Source organism: Thermobia domestica, chromosome 4 (assembly GCF_964235325.1).
Source record: "Thermobia domestica chromosome 4, izTheDome1.hap1.1, whole genome shotgun sequence".
Taxonomy (NCBI): Eukaryota; Metazoa; Arthropoda; class Insecta; order Zygentoma; family Lepismatidae; genus Thermobia; species Thermobia domestica.
This window is the reverse complement of record NC_137457.1, coordinates 9,467,561-9,484,176: the sequence shown is the minus strand read 5'-3', so window position 1 is coordinate 9,484,176 and position 16,616 is coordinate 9,467,561. Positions and strand designations below refer to the sequence as shown.

General features: G+C 31.9%; 1 protein-coding gene across 1 annotated transcript in view; it reads right to left on the bottom strand.

The window, feature by feature from the left end:
• Positions 1-16,616, bottom strand: part of LOC145683627 (uncharacterized) — a 497,638-nt gene that overhangs the window by 314,040 nt on the left and 166,982 nt on the right. The window contains exons 41-45 of the mRNA XM_081754963.1: positions 13,170-13,193; positions 7,584-7,613; positions 5,212-5,229; positions 2,669-2,701; positions 924-956 (exon numbers count right to left, since the gene is read on the bottom strand). Of these exons, the coding sequence (XP_081611089.1) occupies positions 924-956; positions 2,669-2,701; positions 5,212-5,229; positions 7,584-7,613; positions 13,170-13,193 (138 nt within the window). The remainder of the gene's footprint in view (positions 1-923; positions 957-2,668; positions 2,702-5,211; positions 5,230-7,583; positions 7,614-13,169; positions 13,194-16,616) is intronic.

The window sequence follows — 16,616 nt, the reverse complement described above, 5'->3', positions numbered from 1 at the left end:
TAGAAATTTAAGATTTCCTCCAATTTTATGGAATTGTCTTTGTTACCGATTGTGATGGATTTTAATTGCTTTACATTGAATGATTTCAGATTTACCGAAGGAATATTTTCATGTCTCTAGTTCTAGATTATTTAACTTTGTGGAAATTCCGAATTTAGAAATGAATGTCATAAGTGTTTATTTTTGGATTGAAAGTTAATATTGGTGGATAGGAAAAGTTGAGTTAATAGTAATTTGGCTTACTACGTTTGATGAAAATTCACTTCCTCATTACACTCAAGCGTGATCAGAAAAAAGAGGGAAGACAGAATTTTATTATTAGTATTGAATTTTTGCTTTTCACATCGTTGAATTTTTATGTAATAAAAACTATTCTTTGAAATTGTTCTTATTATTTATAGAAGCTTAATATGTATTTTTCATTATTGTTTAAGAATTGTGTTTTGTTCTTATGCTGAATTATCAGTCAAGGAATCTCGAAGTTTGTTGTGATGTTTCAACTGTCTGTGTAGATCATTCTGCTGTCGGACAAGGGTGGTGTTGACAGGTCAACGTTACCTTGGGTCTCAGTATCCTTGAGATCTTGACCTTTTGGCATAGGCTCTGCTTCCGATAGGTGATAGGAACGCTACATAGGACAAAAGAGTTTATTCTGTGAAAAACACGATTTCTCCTTTGTGGTAGACCTAAAAGGGGTGAATGTTTGTGACATAGAAGCTAAAATCTCCAAATAAATATTATTATAAATATGTATTGGAAACCAAAATATTTCATGCAGTCAAATATTTACAATTAAACACTGAATAACAAGAAACTCAATTTTCCTAAAATATATGAGTATCATATTTTCATATTTGTCATACTTTTTTTTTTAAAAAAATGCAACTAATTTGAATTGACAAAATTATTTCTTTAAGACTTACCCCTTCGACCGGTTTTAGTTTCATTCTTCTCTCCTAAGGAATATATGATCATTTAACTTTTAGATCATTTTAACTACAATCTAATTTATTCTATTTACGTATTTCATAACGTACTATGCATTAATTTAATATTTTGTTAACGGAACATATGCTTCTCAATTGGAATGTAGTCACTATTCCTACGAAAAACGTTTTACTACTATCGGTAACATTATATATCCATAAGAAATTTACTAAATGGCAATCGTTAGGAGATATAGAAACTCTTATAATAGCATTAAAGATCTAAGTAAATTTGCTAGTGTCTTTTTAAAATATATCGGCCGTTAAGACTAGGGCGATTCAAAAAACTACTTGTTTGGTTATCAACGACATATAATTGGAAGAAGATAATTTTATACATGTTACAGAAATGTAATGTATTGCTGTACAGTACTTAAATTTGACAGTACATTAATTTATAGTTTACTCACCATTCAAACTAAGTTAGCACTTGTTACAACGTTTAAAAAGAATTGAAATTCTTTCTGCAGACACATCGCCCGCATGGAAACGAAAGCACCGTCTAAGAACTGTCTGAACCTTATTGTCATTGTATAAACTTTTTGACGCAAGAAATTGTTTGATTTTCGTGAAAATTGCAGGCGAGGCACTTGTATGTACGTCTTCATTATTGACTACAGATTGTGTCAATTTCTTGTGGCTCTTTACACGTCAGTTTCTTCATTTTTCAATTTGCTACACCATTCATGTAGGACACCTTCACTCATCACGTAAATACCAGGCAGTTACCGGTGATTAGCATCTGCCAAATTTTTTCGCTCTCAGGAATCATATTACTGCATTAAATTCATACTTGAAATATTTGGTGCTTATTTGAATGTTCATTATTAATTAGATCCTTTTTTGGGGGGGGGGACAAATCATGTCAGAAAAATCAAGTTTTGATAAAAAAGGAAAAATATATTAAATATTATACTTTCTCCTGACTGTGTATTTATTTATATTATACAAAATGTAAGCAACAGTTTGACAGGTACAGATATCTATCTATCTATCTATCTATCTATCTATCTATCTATCTATCTATCTATATATATATATATATATATATATATATATATATATATATATATATATATATATATATATATATATATATATATATATATATATATATATATATGTATATATGGGTAGCTAACACAATATTTTTGTTAAGTTTGTGTTTGACTAAACTTAACATGTGTCGTTAACATAAACTTAACAAGCGATTTAGTTGTTATAACGCAACCCAGAATTCTTCTTCCATTGCTCACTGTCTACTGAACTGCTGCACATGGGATCAGAGGACTGACGTCTGCCTTCTAAGTAGTTTTTTTTTTTGCTCTTGCGAGAAGAAAGGTCCTAATGGCAGTCACAGTTGTTTAATTAAGCTGATTTAATCATGTCGTCCATTACCTCAAGGGTCAAGAGATTTTATCCTGCGTGAAACCTACTTCGTTTCACATAGAACCAAAGTTTGTATGCCTGGACTACACGTCTAAAATAAAAACTTCCGTTTAAGTGACTATATAGTAATATTTTTTTAAAATAAATCATTTTTGTGCTCAAAATTATTAATTACACTAAAATAGTAAGAAAGATTTTTGACGTTCATATTACAATTTTGTAGTTACATACTTGTGATGAATATAAAGAAGAAACTGATTTGAACTTCATAAAATTATTTGTGTAAAACCTACCTTCTGGCCTGGTTTTAGTTTCATTCTTCTCTCCTAAGGGATAAGTAAACATTTGACACTTCAGATTATTTTTTTTTAATTTTGTACCATCTTTTGAGATAACTACAAACTACTTTAGTATATTTGCATATTTCTCAATGTGCATTGGTTAAATTTGCTAATTCTTATCATAATATTTCATACTCCTGCTTATGTAATTTCGATGCACTATTTCTGGAAAACCATTATCTACTATCTGGACTATTACACGAATATATATAACTTTACAAAAACACAGAAATGTAGATTCTGTCCATTTTGAAGTGTAATTAAGAAACATTTATTTACTATGTAGGAAATGCATGATATATATCCAAATCAATGCTAATCTTCATATAATTCTTATTCTTTATTGTTTGGAATGTTATTTTATTATTTCTATAGTATTATGTAATATTGGTAATGGCGAATATATATATATTTCATTTCATTAAAAGAAGACAACTTGCTTTATTATAAATTTGTTAGAACTATACTAAGTATACGATCACAGCATATTCACTTATCGTATTATTTTTTTAAATAGCATCATGATCTGAATATACCTCATATGTTTCTCTCTTCACTCACACTAGGTAGCTTTTGCGTTAGTTTATTTGATTAGAACACTTAGGGAATTTTACTAAATTGTAATTTATTAATTCATTCTACCGAAACAAGTAAATTTGGTATTGATTTTTCTATTAACGCACTTCAGAAATAAGAGCTTTGTAACACTCGTCATGTTAGTGGAAAGTAATAATCTTTGTTTTATTCGATATGGTAAATGTACGTCAAATTATATTTTATATTATAATAAGTGTTACACTATACGACCATTCCGTAATGGCTATTTATGTAGCGCGACGATATTTGTGATGACACAGCCAAGTGGTAAGTAAATTTTCGCAAATATCGACTGGTGGCACCATATAGGGCGGTTATCGAAACTTATGATTTATATAATCGTTTTCTATTGGCATTTTAAATATAGCTTTTTCAACTTTTCGCAAAACATTGAACTTTACAGTATGTTTACCTTACCGCATGAAAAACTATATGTACAGGGTGCGGGACGTAAAACCGGCCTGTAAAGTGAACACATAAAATGAAATGTAATGTATTGAATATGATTAACTACAACACATCAATGAAATGTAATGTATTGAATATGACTACTCACCTTCACAGCAGCCTTCACAGCAGGTGCTGAATGTGTCCTCCGCCCACTTCAACACACATGTGAGCACGATTGAGGAGATTCTTATATACCCTTGGCAATTCTTGTGTTGTAATGCTATTGGTGACATCCTGGATCCTGGTCGTGAGTCCTTCAATTGTGTGTGGATTTGTTTCGTATACTCTTCCCTTTAACAGTCCCCATAAGTAAAAGTCACACGTGGACAAGTCTGGTGGCCGAGGAGGCCACAAGCCTTTGCTGGTTATCCTCTCTGGTGCAAACATCTTATGCACAAGGGACAATGGTGCAGCTGATGTGTGGCATGTTGCGCCGTCCTGCTGAAAGTAACATATCTGACGCTCCTCTTCGGTCAAGTGTGTATAAAACTCATCAAGGATTCCCATATACACGTCACTGTTCACTGTCGTCTCAAAGAATATGGGCCCAATAACGCGTGTGGCGGAAATGGCACACCAAACACCAATCTTCTCATCATGCAAGGGTACCTGGTGGATTGCGTGTGGATTTTCTGCCGACCAATACCGGTTGTTTTGGGAATTTACGTACCCAGACAGGTGGAACCACGCCTCGTCACTCATGATGATCATTAGTGGATCCAAGAAACCACTGGAAACATTGCTCAACAGCCATCAACAGAAATGCACCTCTTCAGCAGGTCAGGCTCCTTCAGTTCTTGCAGGACACTTATCCGGTGCGGTTTTAACTTCAGTCCCCTTAAAACACGTCTGCAACTTCTCTCACTCGTATGAACCTGTTGACTCAATCTCACGGTTGACTTTCGAGGACCTCTTTTCATTATCTCCTCCACCTGCCTCTTTAATTCAGGTGTGCTGAGAGATGGTCGTCTGTTCCTGGGAGCATTTTGAACCGATCCTGTACGCCGCCATTTTTCAATCAATTCCTGAATGGTACTTTTTGCTGGCACAGAACGTCCTGGAAATTTCTACCGAAACAAATTCTTTGTTTTCACGAAAGATCCAGTGAGAATGAACCCTTCAACAATGGCAACACGCTCGGGTATCGAATACGGCATTATCACACACTGACACTCACCAGGCTTAACACAACGAGGCCTTTTTCTCAACTGGTTTCGACAAGTTTCACTGGCTGCGGCTGCACGTGACTGCTGCAGGTCACGTAAGTCGACCCGACCTCGACACGCCATCTCTTGGGATGAAGGTAGATTATTTAAGTGTTGCCAAAAACAAAATATACCAGAATATTACGACGGACCGGTTTTACGTGCCGCACCCTGTATTATTAGTGTGAAGATATATTTATTATAGGAAAATGTTGCTAATTGTACAAAGCATTCTCTACTTACCAGGATCATTCCTGAAAGCTAGAAAATTTATTATGGAAGTTTTATGATCTTCTAAGTTATATTGTTCATGTAAAAATATAAATAAAGATTTAAATGTTAGACACACAAATCTCGCTTTTGGAGTTGGTAGAGCTAGACATGTAGAAATTTCACATATGGATTGCATGTTATGGATATGGGTATGGATAAAGATGAATATTCTACGTTTGATGTTACCATAGATAGTTTTATGTGATAGACAGTTTATGGAAATATAAATTTGCAATTGCAATCCTAATTATTTATGCTTATCCGTCATAATACATTGTGTGTGATCGTCACGCGAAACTAAATCTCCAATTTCTCGGAGAGAATATACTCCAATTATGTGTACAATTTTAAAGCACCAAATTATTTACATAATCTTTAACTTCGAGACATATTTTAATGTGATTTGCACACAGCAGACATTTTCAACATTTAATTTTAGTATTGAATCACGTTATATGATTTATTGATCTTTTGTATTACAAGCTGTTTGCTATAACCGAGACACGAGTACACATGATTACATATTTAACAAAACAAATCAAACGTAGTTAATCTTAGTTGTAAGACGAGATAGTTAATTTTATAGAACACTTGAAGGAAATCTATATACAAATTATCCGCCTGTAATTTTATAACAGTTACAGTATTCAGATCTCTACCATTCTTAAGGACCTTTCAGATTCTTGAAAATAATAAACAGTTTCGTATCCTGTATCCCTGCAGCTATTATCACGTGAAAATTGTAAACGAAATTAAATGAAATTTTTGAGTTTCATGTACCACGTTATGGCGGTTAAGCTAAAGAGACAATGATGATGAAAAATGATTGCAATGGCGGAATGCAGAAAGTGGGATGAAACACGAGAACCTCGAGGAAACTCATGCACAAGGTGTTGGTCTACCACAAGGTAAATTTGGCGTGATCAGAATTTGAACCCTGGAACTCATTCACGTTGTAAAAATTGGCAATTCTCATGTCATGCGGTGGTGTAACCACCGCGAACTAGGATATTTCTGGGAAATATTCGTGCCTTTTCTAATGGCACGATAAGTGATACGACGTAATTGAATTCGAAACGGTATAGGTGAATTTCTCTAGAAATAAAATTACGCAAAGACGCAGAGACAGTGAAAGGAATCTTGATATATATATATATGAATATATATATATATATATATATATATATATATATATATATATATATATATATATAGAGAGAGAGAGAGAGAGAGTATGGGGCTATGTTCGTTGTGCAAAAACAGGGAAGTGATTTCTAACCTTAAAACGAACAAAAAAGTTCCAAAAAACAGAGGGCAAAATCACATCGTTCACGTGCTAGAGGCTGCTAAAATTATGAAAAAATGAAATTTAAAAGTTCATAGCTCCAAAACTGTGGGACCTACCGTGGTCGGGTCAAGACTTCAGTTAGGAACTACTATGTGCCCTGTGGAAAAATGTGCGTTTCAGAATCCTGAGGTGTTTCCACAACAATTTTTATAGAGGTAGTTTTACTACGGGCCTATGATATAAAGTACTCTCCAAATACCTCGATAATGATTGTTGCGTGAGTACCTTAGGATTCTAAAATATGTATTTCTGGTCTGTCTAATATGCATTATCAATATTTCTTTTTTAATTAGAAAGCATGTTTATTCCGTATCTTTACCCTAATCGATATATTTAATAAATCGTGCTCCCCTGATATGTACCGCATCAATAGCGCTAATTGCATGATTTAGTAAATATTTTTTGTACCTAGTATATGATGCTTATTTGTATTTGATCATATTAGTTAGTACCATTTGTTTTAGTAGAAAATGCTAACTTAATTCAATAAATTAATATTTTCATTTGTGCTTTATTTGAGAAATCGACATATCGTATATCACCCGGCAAAGCTCTTAATCTCTGTTCAGAGTTCTTGATACAAAACATTGTTTTCAGTATATAACCATTGTATCTAACAAAAAAGTTGTGAGTCAATAAATATTTGAGGATTAATTTTGAAATAGTAATTCGGACTTAAGTAACGTTTTACCTTACACAGTATCATCTTTGCTAAAAATGATACTTTCAATTATAACACTATTTGTACGTCTATAAGTTATAGGGTTGATTATCCTTACAAATATTTATACTTAAACTCAAAAATCTTGAAAAATATTCACAGTAAAAAATATCTAAAAAACTGAATTTCATATCCAATTGTTATTATAATCTTGATACTTTAATCCGAAATTTTTGAAGAAACAGTCAACATTGTTTTTCCTTCTTTGCTCCCACTTATATGATACTCTCAACATTTTAGCAATAAATGAATAAATATATAAAACATACTTACATCTTCTGCGATAATCATAGTCATCATACGCTGGAACAGATAATTAAGGACTAAAGCAATCTTAATCTTTTATGGTCTAGACATTATTAAGATAAACATACTATAAAAATGTTATTATGTTTAAGAGAGTTAAAGATTAAGGAATAAGAAAAGTCTATGTTTAAATAAGTAACTAACTGCATCGTTTATGTAACTGGATGCTCAACGTTTCGTTGTGTATTTTAATATTTACCTAAAAAGAATCAACACTTATAATCTGTTCTTGTATATGCACATAAAGCACTTTTGATACACTTGCAATTGCTGATACGTGTGTACCCTTTGGGGTCAATATGTCCTCGTATTATGTTCACTGAACACCCTCAAAGAATTACGGGTCCAGTTAGATGTAAGTGTTTTAGATTGTGTTCTAAACACTGTTGACTAGTTTTGAGTTTTTGTACAAGGGATTTCATTTTGTATTTTACTGTATTTATTATTTAAAAACTGAAACATCAATTTTTTGAAGATAATTTGATTTAAGTTATTAGGAGTATATTGTGAATATTGAATAAGGATTTTGTTACTGAAAAATATAAAAAAGTAGCTCCAAAATTGTCCTTAAACCTGTGCTATGAAAGATATTTTGCACAAGCGTATATTTTATGAACTACGAAAATTCGGGAAAATTGCACATTACATTGTCCAGAAAACGAGCATGTTGAATGTTACATTACCACAATTCGTTGTATATTTTATATTTTTTGCAATAAGAATTGTGTTTATATGTACTAACGCAGGTTATTTTGAAGAAGTTATTTAAAAATAATATAATTGTCAAGTATATAAACAACTTATTCAAATGTTATATAAAATAATGAGATTGTCAATACGTGGTAGGCAAGAGAACCAGGTAACAATATAAAATATAAATAAATAGAATGATGGTAAAAAGTAGCTTCGTCAGAGACGACTAAATAACAAAATAGATAAAAGTAGAGGAAATAAAAGCGGCCGAATGAAGAGTGTATTATTTTAATGTGGCTCAATTTTAGATTGCGATAGAAGAACCAGTGATTTATCGTCTTATAAATGGTGCCAGAAGCCCGAGGTTGAGGAGCGTTTTTGAAGTTTAGTAAAAATCGACCAAAATTGATCCAGACATTAATTATATTTATTTAAGAATCGGTCGAATTGTATATCGGAGCGGAATGATTACCATAAATGGTGAAGCGGTGGACAGCCAAAAAACAAATTCATCAAATATGTTGTAAATTTTGATGGAAATGTCTCGACAACAAGCAGAACAATTTGATAAATTGAATCAGCCGTTAGAAAAGCAAGCTCAACATGTTGGTGAGCGCCTAGATCAATTGCAACAGCGCAATGGTGGTTTGCAACAGCAGTTGCAGCAAATTAACCAAGAGATCAAAGCTCATTTGAACATAATGAGGATGCAATGGGCAAGACAGTACAAAGGTGTACTGACATTCAAGATTATATGAATGTTATTAAAAATTTTGACTGCTCTAGTGATACTGTGTATAATGAAGATTCGGGTATGTATCAGGGTGTGAAAAGTTATGATCATCCTCATCTTGAGAACGCTATTATCTGTCTGCGTTACCCATATATGCAACATGATATCAACTTTATGGTTCATCTAGCAGAAAATAAGTTGATTCCAATATTCGTGAAATGCAGAAAGAAAACATGTGTTCCTATTAGCGCTCGTGTTGATTGGTCGAGTGAATTAAATCTTTTGAATTGTTCATTCAACGAAAGAACTAGCATGATGTCAGCAAACAATTCGATGATGCTTTCACAGAGCGTGATACAGTGCGTTGATTTCCACCATCCAAATGTGATGTACAAAGTTTTAAAAATCTATCAATGATTCAATACAGTACTAGCTTGCATCAAACTAACCTCCGAAGTCAAGTTCAAAGTATTCATGTGAGGTTGAAGTGTGATCCCAATGAGCAAGAGGATGTTAAATTCATGTGTGCCAATGATGCAACTGAACCTAATCACAGAAGAAATAAAACCCGTGGATGGACAAAGTACGGTGAACATTGTGGAAAGGAAAGGTACATATATGTTAGGAGTTATGACATCTTGTCACCATTAAAAGGAATGAGAAATAAACCTAATTTTACCGGTAAGGTAATCTAACCTAATCGTAATAGCAACCGTAATAGTAATCATGTAACCAAACCTAAATCTAGTAGTGACAGTAACTGTGCTAGTGATTGCGCAACCGAACCTAATTGTACCGGTAACATAACGCAATCAAATTAAGGAAGAAACGGAAAACATTGCAGGACAGACTATTGTGGATGTCATGTAAAGGATAAATACAGATTCATTAGGAGACACAATTTTTCACCACCTATGAAACGAACAAAATCTGAACTTGATTTGGCCAATAATACAGAACTATCTAACACTATCTAATTGCTATCTTAATTTATATTGTGTCTAACTATTTCTTATATCTAATTATTTAGTGTTCCAAGAACAATGATGTGAATATCATCTTCTTCAAAACCTTCTTCGTTATGCCCAAGTAAATAATTAATAGCTTGTAACCAGCATTTAATGGACCCGAAAAAGGACTTAAAATCAAATAAATTGAAATTTAATTTCTATGTGCCTTATCGTCGTTGAAATGTATAAGTAAATGAAAATGATGATAAAAATTTAAAATATATGAATATGAAAATAAATATGATAATATAATTATATAATTAAATATAATATATATGTATGTATAATTATATGAATTGAAATTTTAAATATACGAGGTACATTTGAAAATTCGAATAATTCCCATGTATATAAACGCTCCAGAATTCTTTTGTCTTTTTACGAAAATTAATGAATAGAAAGGAAAGTCCGTTCGGGCGTAATTATATACAACGGTACGTTGTATATTTTTATATTTTCGGACAATAAGTATTTTATTTATATGTATAACCCAGGTTATTTTGAAGAAGAAGTTAGTTAAAGATAATATAATTGTTAAGTATATAAAAAAGGTTAAAAATAATATAATTGTCAAGTATATAAAAATATATATAAATGTTATAAAATAATGTGATTGTCAATACGTGGTAGGCAAGACAACCATGTAACAATATAAAAAAATAAATACATAGAATGATGGCAATACAGTAGCTTCGTCAGGGACGACTAAGTAACAAAACAGATAAAAATAAAAAAAGTAAAAGCGGCCGAATGAAGTGTGTATTATTTTAATGTGGTTCAATTTTAGATTGCGATAGAAGAACCAGTGATTTATCATCTTAACTTTTAGATTTGATGCGACCTCTACACTGTTTTCATACAATCAGCAATAATGAATCAAGCAAACGTACTCACGGCATTTGAAATTCATTGTTCAAGTCTTTTTAACCCTTGAATGTAAACGTATCGATTATCCTTCCTTCCTTATTTTTACTAATAGGTATTTTTGATGCGAATGCACAGTTACTTTACAGTTGTATCAGCACAGGATTTTTTTTGTTTTCTTTTAGAATATTATAATTTTAGGCTTTCGTTTGTCTCTTTCTGAATCAATGGTGTGATTATGATGCAATGACGTTAAAACTATCACAATTCCATTTCTTGCGAAACACCTAACTATTGGCATGTCTTGAATAAATGTAAATTGAGAGGAAACTTTTTCACAGGATTTACTTGCCAACATCATAGAAGGAAATTTCTTTCTGTGTTTTCTTATTGCGCTCACTCGAGAAATATTACTGCATAGTAACTATTTAGTGAAACTTTAAGGTATTTATGCGTTGTTTCTCTTCGACCTGGTTGGGATTTCAAACTACTACTAATTTTCATGACAACACTATTGGATAAAGTGTTTTGTGACAATAACGGTGGTTTTCTTCCTGTGTACATAATTTCTTTATAAATATATCTAGAGTTAGAACAATATTGTCAAAATATTTTAATAATGTATTTTTCAGGCTTTTGTGATTTATATTGAAAGAATTCGATTTTTACTCTGTACAACACAGTTACTGATCAACTGGTAATAGTCAGATCCGGTACTATAGTCCTTGTAGAGTTTTTATAAATACATCCCACGCAATAGTAATTGTGCCTAAACGACGGTTTGCAGTTCTACTAATATATCATAAAACCATTATGATTATATTCAGGAATCGGTTTTCGGACATTAATACACGATCTTTAGGGCTGTTTGCTTTGAGTGTCAATCAATAAATATTTTTTACAAGTTAGTTCTGGTTTTTCTCAAGAACGCCAATCAAAAGCGAACCTATAAATGAACGTAGTTCAAAGGCATCAATTTCTTTCCAATTATTTTTTTTAATTTACTACAACTGGAAATTTGTACACAGTATTACCTCGTGGGAAAGCTCAGCAGTTATGAATATATCCAATGCATATTTCGCTGACGAAGGAGAAACGTTTCTACTTGATCATATGACTCTCTTCATCACATTCCATATACACGTTTGTAAAGTCTTGGGAATTCGCTTGTTTAAAACTGTACCGTCTTTGGATAAGGTACCTTTAAGTTATGTAACTGCATTCCTCCTTGGAATCCAAGAGCCAAAGAATGTATCGCTATCTGTGTCACTTCCACAACTTGGTGCTTTATCACAAAACCACTCCTGTTGCTAAAATATAATCCAATTTCCTGTGCCATGTTCTTTGAATCACTACTGTCATCTTCACTATCATGTAATAATTTGTGCATTATTTCCTTCTGTGCAAGATGACTCATTTTCTAAAGATAAGATCTTAAATGCTACTACACTAAAAATTGTGTTGAGTAGATTTTGTGTTTAACTTCCTTTTCAGGAACAAGGCTATATGAGACGAGACATACTGTTTAACGTGGAATCCGAACCACATAACATCCCTCCGGGAATCGAACACGGGTCTCCCACGCCTATACTAAGAATTATGAATAATATATGATAAACGTTGACCATTACTACACGAATGGCAACAGTGCAATCTAGAAAGCTAAACTTAATTGTGTTCTTCTTCATCCTTTTCTTCATCAGTAATATTATGTGGTAACACTGTCATATATCTTTCGAAATGATGTATCATATTCGTATAAATCATGTAAGTATACAAGATCTGATATACTATATAAATTGGAGGTTATATTATAAATTATTAAAGCAAGCTACACCCTTCCTGTATCTTAAATTAATCAGAAAATGAGTGTTCTAAATAAATTAAGAACTAGAAGGATAAAAAAATTATTTAATACCAATAGCAAAAATAAGTTTGGGGTCAATTTGAACTTCACGTTGTGTACGAGGGTTAAGTAGTAAGCCCGTAATAATACCTTTCTTGTAATCGAAATAAACAGGATATAGTTGTTCGTGAGATAGATGTTGTATATATAATATTAGTTGTTGATACAAAATATTGCTGCTGCATTAAGTTTTACGTAACTATAAGCATAGCATATATTGTTTAAGCTTGTACTTTCTATAAACTAGTTTATTAATACAAAATTTTAAACATACTATATAAACTAACAAATTTCACTCAAACATACAAGATATGTATAGTAAATGTCATTTAAAACATGAAACTTACGGTAGAAATTTGAACTATAACGACCTATTAAGAAAATAAAATATAATTCTTTAATATTCAGCTTCATTTAATCACAATATGATTGATCGCAGTTTTAAAATCGTGTCATTGATACAATTTAATAATGAATAAGCCGAGTATAATGAAATAAATTACTCTATTTTAACACATTGTAAAATATAGATATCACTGTACAACAAATAGCACATTTACTAAAAATATACGATTGGGACATATTGAAAACCTTTTTTACAACAAAATTAAAATTTAAAGTTAATTTGATGCTGCTGCTTGAAGCAGATATTCGCAACTAGCAAAAGGGCAATTCCAATAGATATCCGTTTTGATATAAATGACATAGAATGGGCGAAAGAAAACTTCTTTTACACATTATAGAATAGTAATGCGTTGTTGTAAAGTAGAGAAATACAACAATACACTACCTTTCTATATATTCACCATACAAATTAAATCGCTTGTCATAACGTTTTGCAAGGCCTGATTTGGCTCGGCACGCAAACCTACTGCCTAGGAATGAAGCTATCCGCTAACAGCACTGCGAAATTCATTTTCATTATCGACGCGGTGAGTCGCTGACCAGTATCCCATTTCCTAAAGAGCTACGCCCATTTTCATTGCCTTTGCAAGTTCATTCCTGAATGCTGATTGGTACATACTTCTTGCCGCACCATCCACATCAGTTTCCATATCTTTCAATATATTACACTATTCACATATGGGACTTGCACTCATCGTCTTTCTTCCGTCAATGCTGCATAGTTCACAATGAATCACAGCTGTCGAAAGTCTTACCCATTCAGATATTGTATAACTATTACATTCATATTTTTCGTAAATGGTTGTATTGGATTGCGCAATTTCAATTGTTATAACATACAAGTTAACTGGAACCCAACCTTCTTTCACGGGTCACTGTTAACTTAGCTACTACATAAGTTCTCAGAGGATTGACGTTCTTCCCGGCCATTTCTCATATAAGCACAAATGCTGCTTCATTCCGGATTACTCTCTCAATTATATTTACCATGCTTGTAGTTTCTGAGTAATATAATTTTTGGGTCCTTACTTATATTGCTTTCTACAAGTCACCTCGGCATTAAGTGAAAGGAGGATAGTTATTTATTTTCTTCATTGCTATAGTCAATATACTTAAATACTTAATCGTAATTGCTGAGTTTAATTCATATATATATATTTGTTATTCTAGATGTAATTAACTAAATTTACGACGATCCCATTCTCAAAATTTCTAAAATTGTAAAACCTGCCATTCGTATATTACAAATTTCGTCCTTCAAGTATTATGAATGTCAAAGAAGATAACTTTTCTATTAACATTTCGATTAATTTGTTCTTTTTTCCTTGTATACAATTGACTCCTTTCGTGAGTGCCGCCTAAGTGATGAATATATAAAAAATAGAATGAGCAAAGTTCGTTCTTTAGTAGAAAACAACATTAATTCAATACAACTGTTCAGAAACGTTAGTTCAATAGTTAAAAACATATGTCAACTTTCAAAAGTCAGTAATGATCATTGTAAATAGTCCAAAAGACATGCCAAAACCTCCAAACCAATGTCAGTGCCACAGATTGCTTTTTTTAGTTATTCCATATTTTTTACAAAACTTTAGGTTGATGATGACATATTAGGCAAATATTTTCCGACTTGTATTACTCTAGAATGGTGGCTAAAGACTGGTTGAGAAAGTACCTTAATCTTTAGGTGAATGCTGTTGCGCAACTACAATGCTTTTTTAAGAGAATATAAACTTTTAAAAAGGTTGTCTGTATTGAACGACACTTTATATCTGTACCTATTCACATCTATCGCGTAATAGAACAGAATGCTACAAACAGTTATGCACATTGTCATATTAACTGAATTATTGAAAAATGGTTGAAATAATATCAATACGATTAATAAATTATTTCCTAGCATTCTTATTTTAAAAACAAATGTCCGAGGTAACAAAGATAAACTTATACACCGTCTAAAGTCTACAGAAGACATCTTCAAAACTTTCTGGATTCCACTTTTGAATACAAATGACGAGTATAAGCCTACATATTTAGATTATATAATCAAAACACTGTCTGATTGAATGTAAGCCTTATTCTTATGTTATGCACATACCCCTAATAACGTAACTTGTTATCTAAGTAACGAAAATTCTAAATAATGAAAATCATTAAAATTTACGTCTCACGATTATGCAAGCTAGGTTTATAGAAACCATGATTATTAGAGAAGAATGGAAATTGCCATGAAGTAAATGGGTAGAAACCGAAGAAACCCAAAAGTTCCTGCTCACACCGGGCTCACTTCGGGTGAACTGGGATCTAACCGAAGACAAAATGAACTAAAATTAACTTTCTACTACTGCGCACTATGCAACCGGTTTCGTATTTATAACACGAATGTTCCATTAAATTTAGAATAAACTAGGTGTAGTATTCTAAATAAAATTTACATATAAATTTGCATTAAGATATCATACTCACAAAATATACTATAGAATGTACCTTCTAATGGCAAAGAAGTGTTCAGTCAATATTTGAGCCTTTACCCAACTTATTTCGAAGAAAATGCATTTGTAACTTTCACCATTTTGTAACACACCAAACTTCTAAGAAATTTGTAACCTTTTCCATAGACACGTATATACATATGTGGTACAAAGTGGAATTTGAATACACACTTTAATTAAAATGTGCAAGAAGTTGTTTTGGACCTGATCAGAATTCAAATTTCTATTTTTATCACAAGTAAGAACCTTCTGTATTTTGTATCAAGTAAAACTACATAAAACAACACTCCTCTGAGGCTACATCTGTGAAATGTGATGGGATATGGCTCAGTTATTTCCCGTTTCCTTCAAGGAAATAGAAGTTATAAAGGAATGGAAAGAGTACACGAAAATTTTTGACTCCAAATTTTGAAAATTTCGATCTTATTTCAAAGATTTTGGGGCTATAAAATATAAATTTACATTATACAAAACGGAATGAGACAAAATTATTATTAAAATGTCGTTAAATACTTACTATTTTTATTTCGTTTCAGTGTATATTTAGTTTCTAATGTAAAAAATATCTATACTTTTTTAAAAGAAAAATCTCATACACCTTTTCTTTTTATCTTGAATCACATTTTTCATGTTACATTATTACACAAGATCGAAAAAGAAAATTAGTAAGAGAATAAATCCGTATCTAACTGCTCTTTTGTTGAAAAGAAGAAAGTGCACTTGATGAAGATATGAACATAGATAAACAGACTAGCTTGTGAACTCACAGTGCACTATATCGTGTGCCTACTAGCTGCTTATTATTATAAACTTTAAGCATATAACTGGTTTATAATTTTATTTTATATGAAGATTATTATATAACAGTTTCTCTCACTCTTATGTATGTATCGCTAT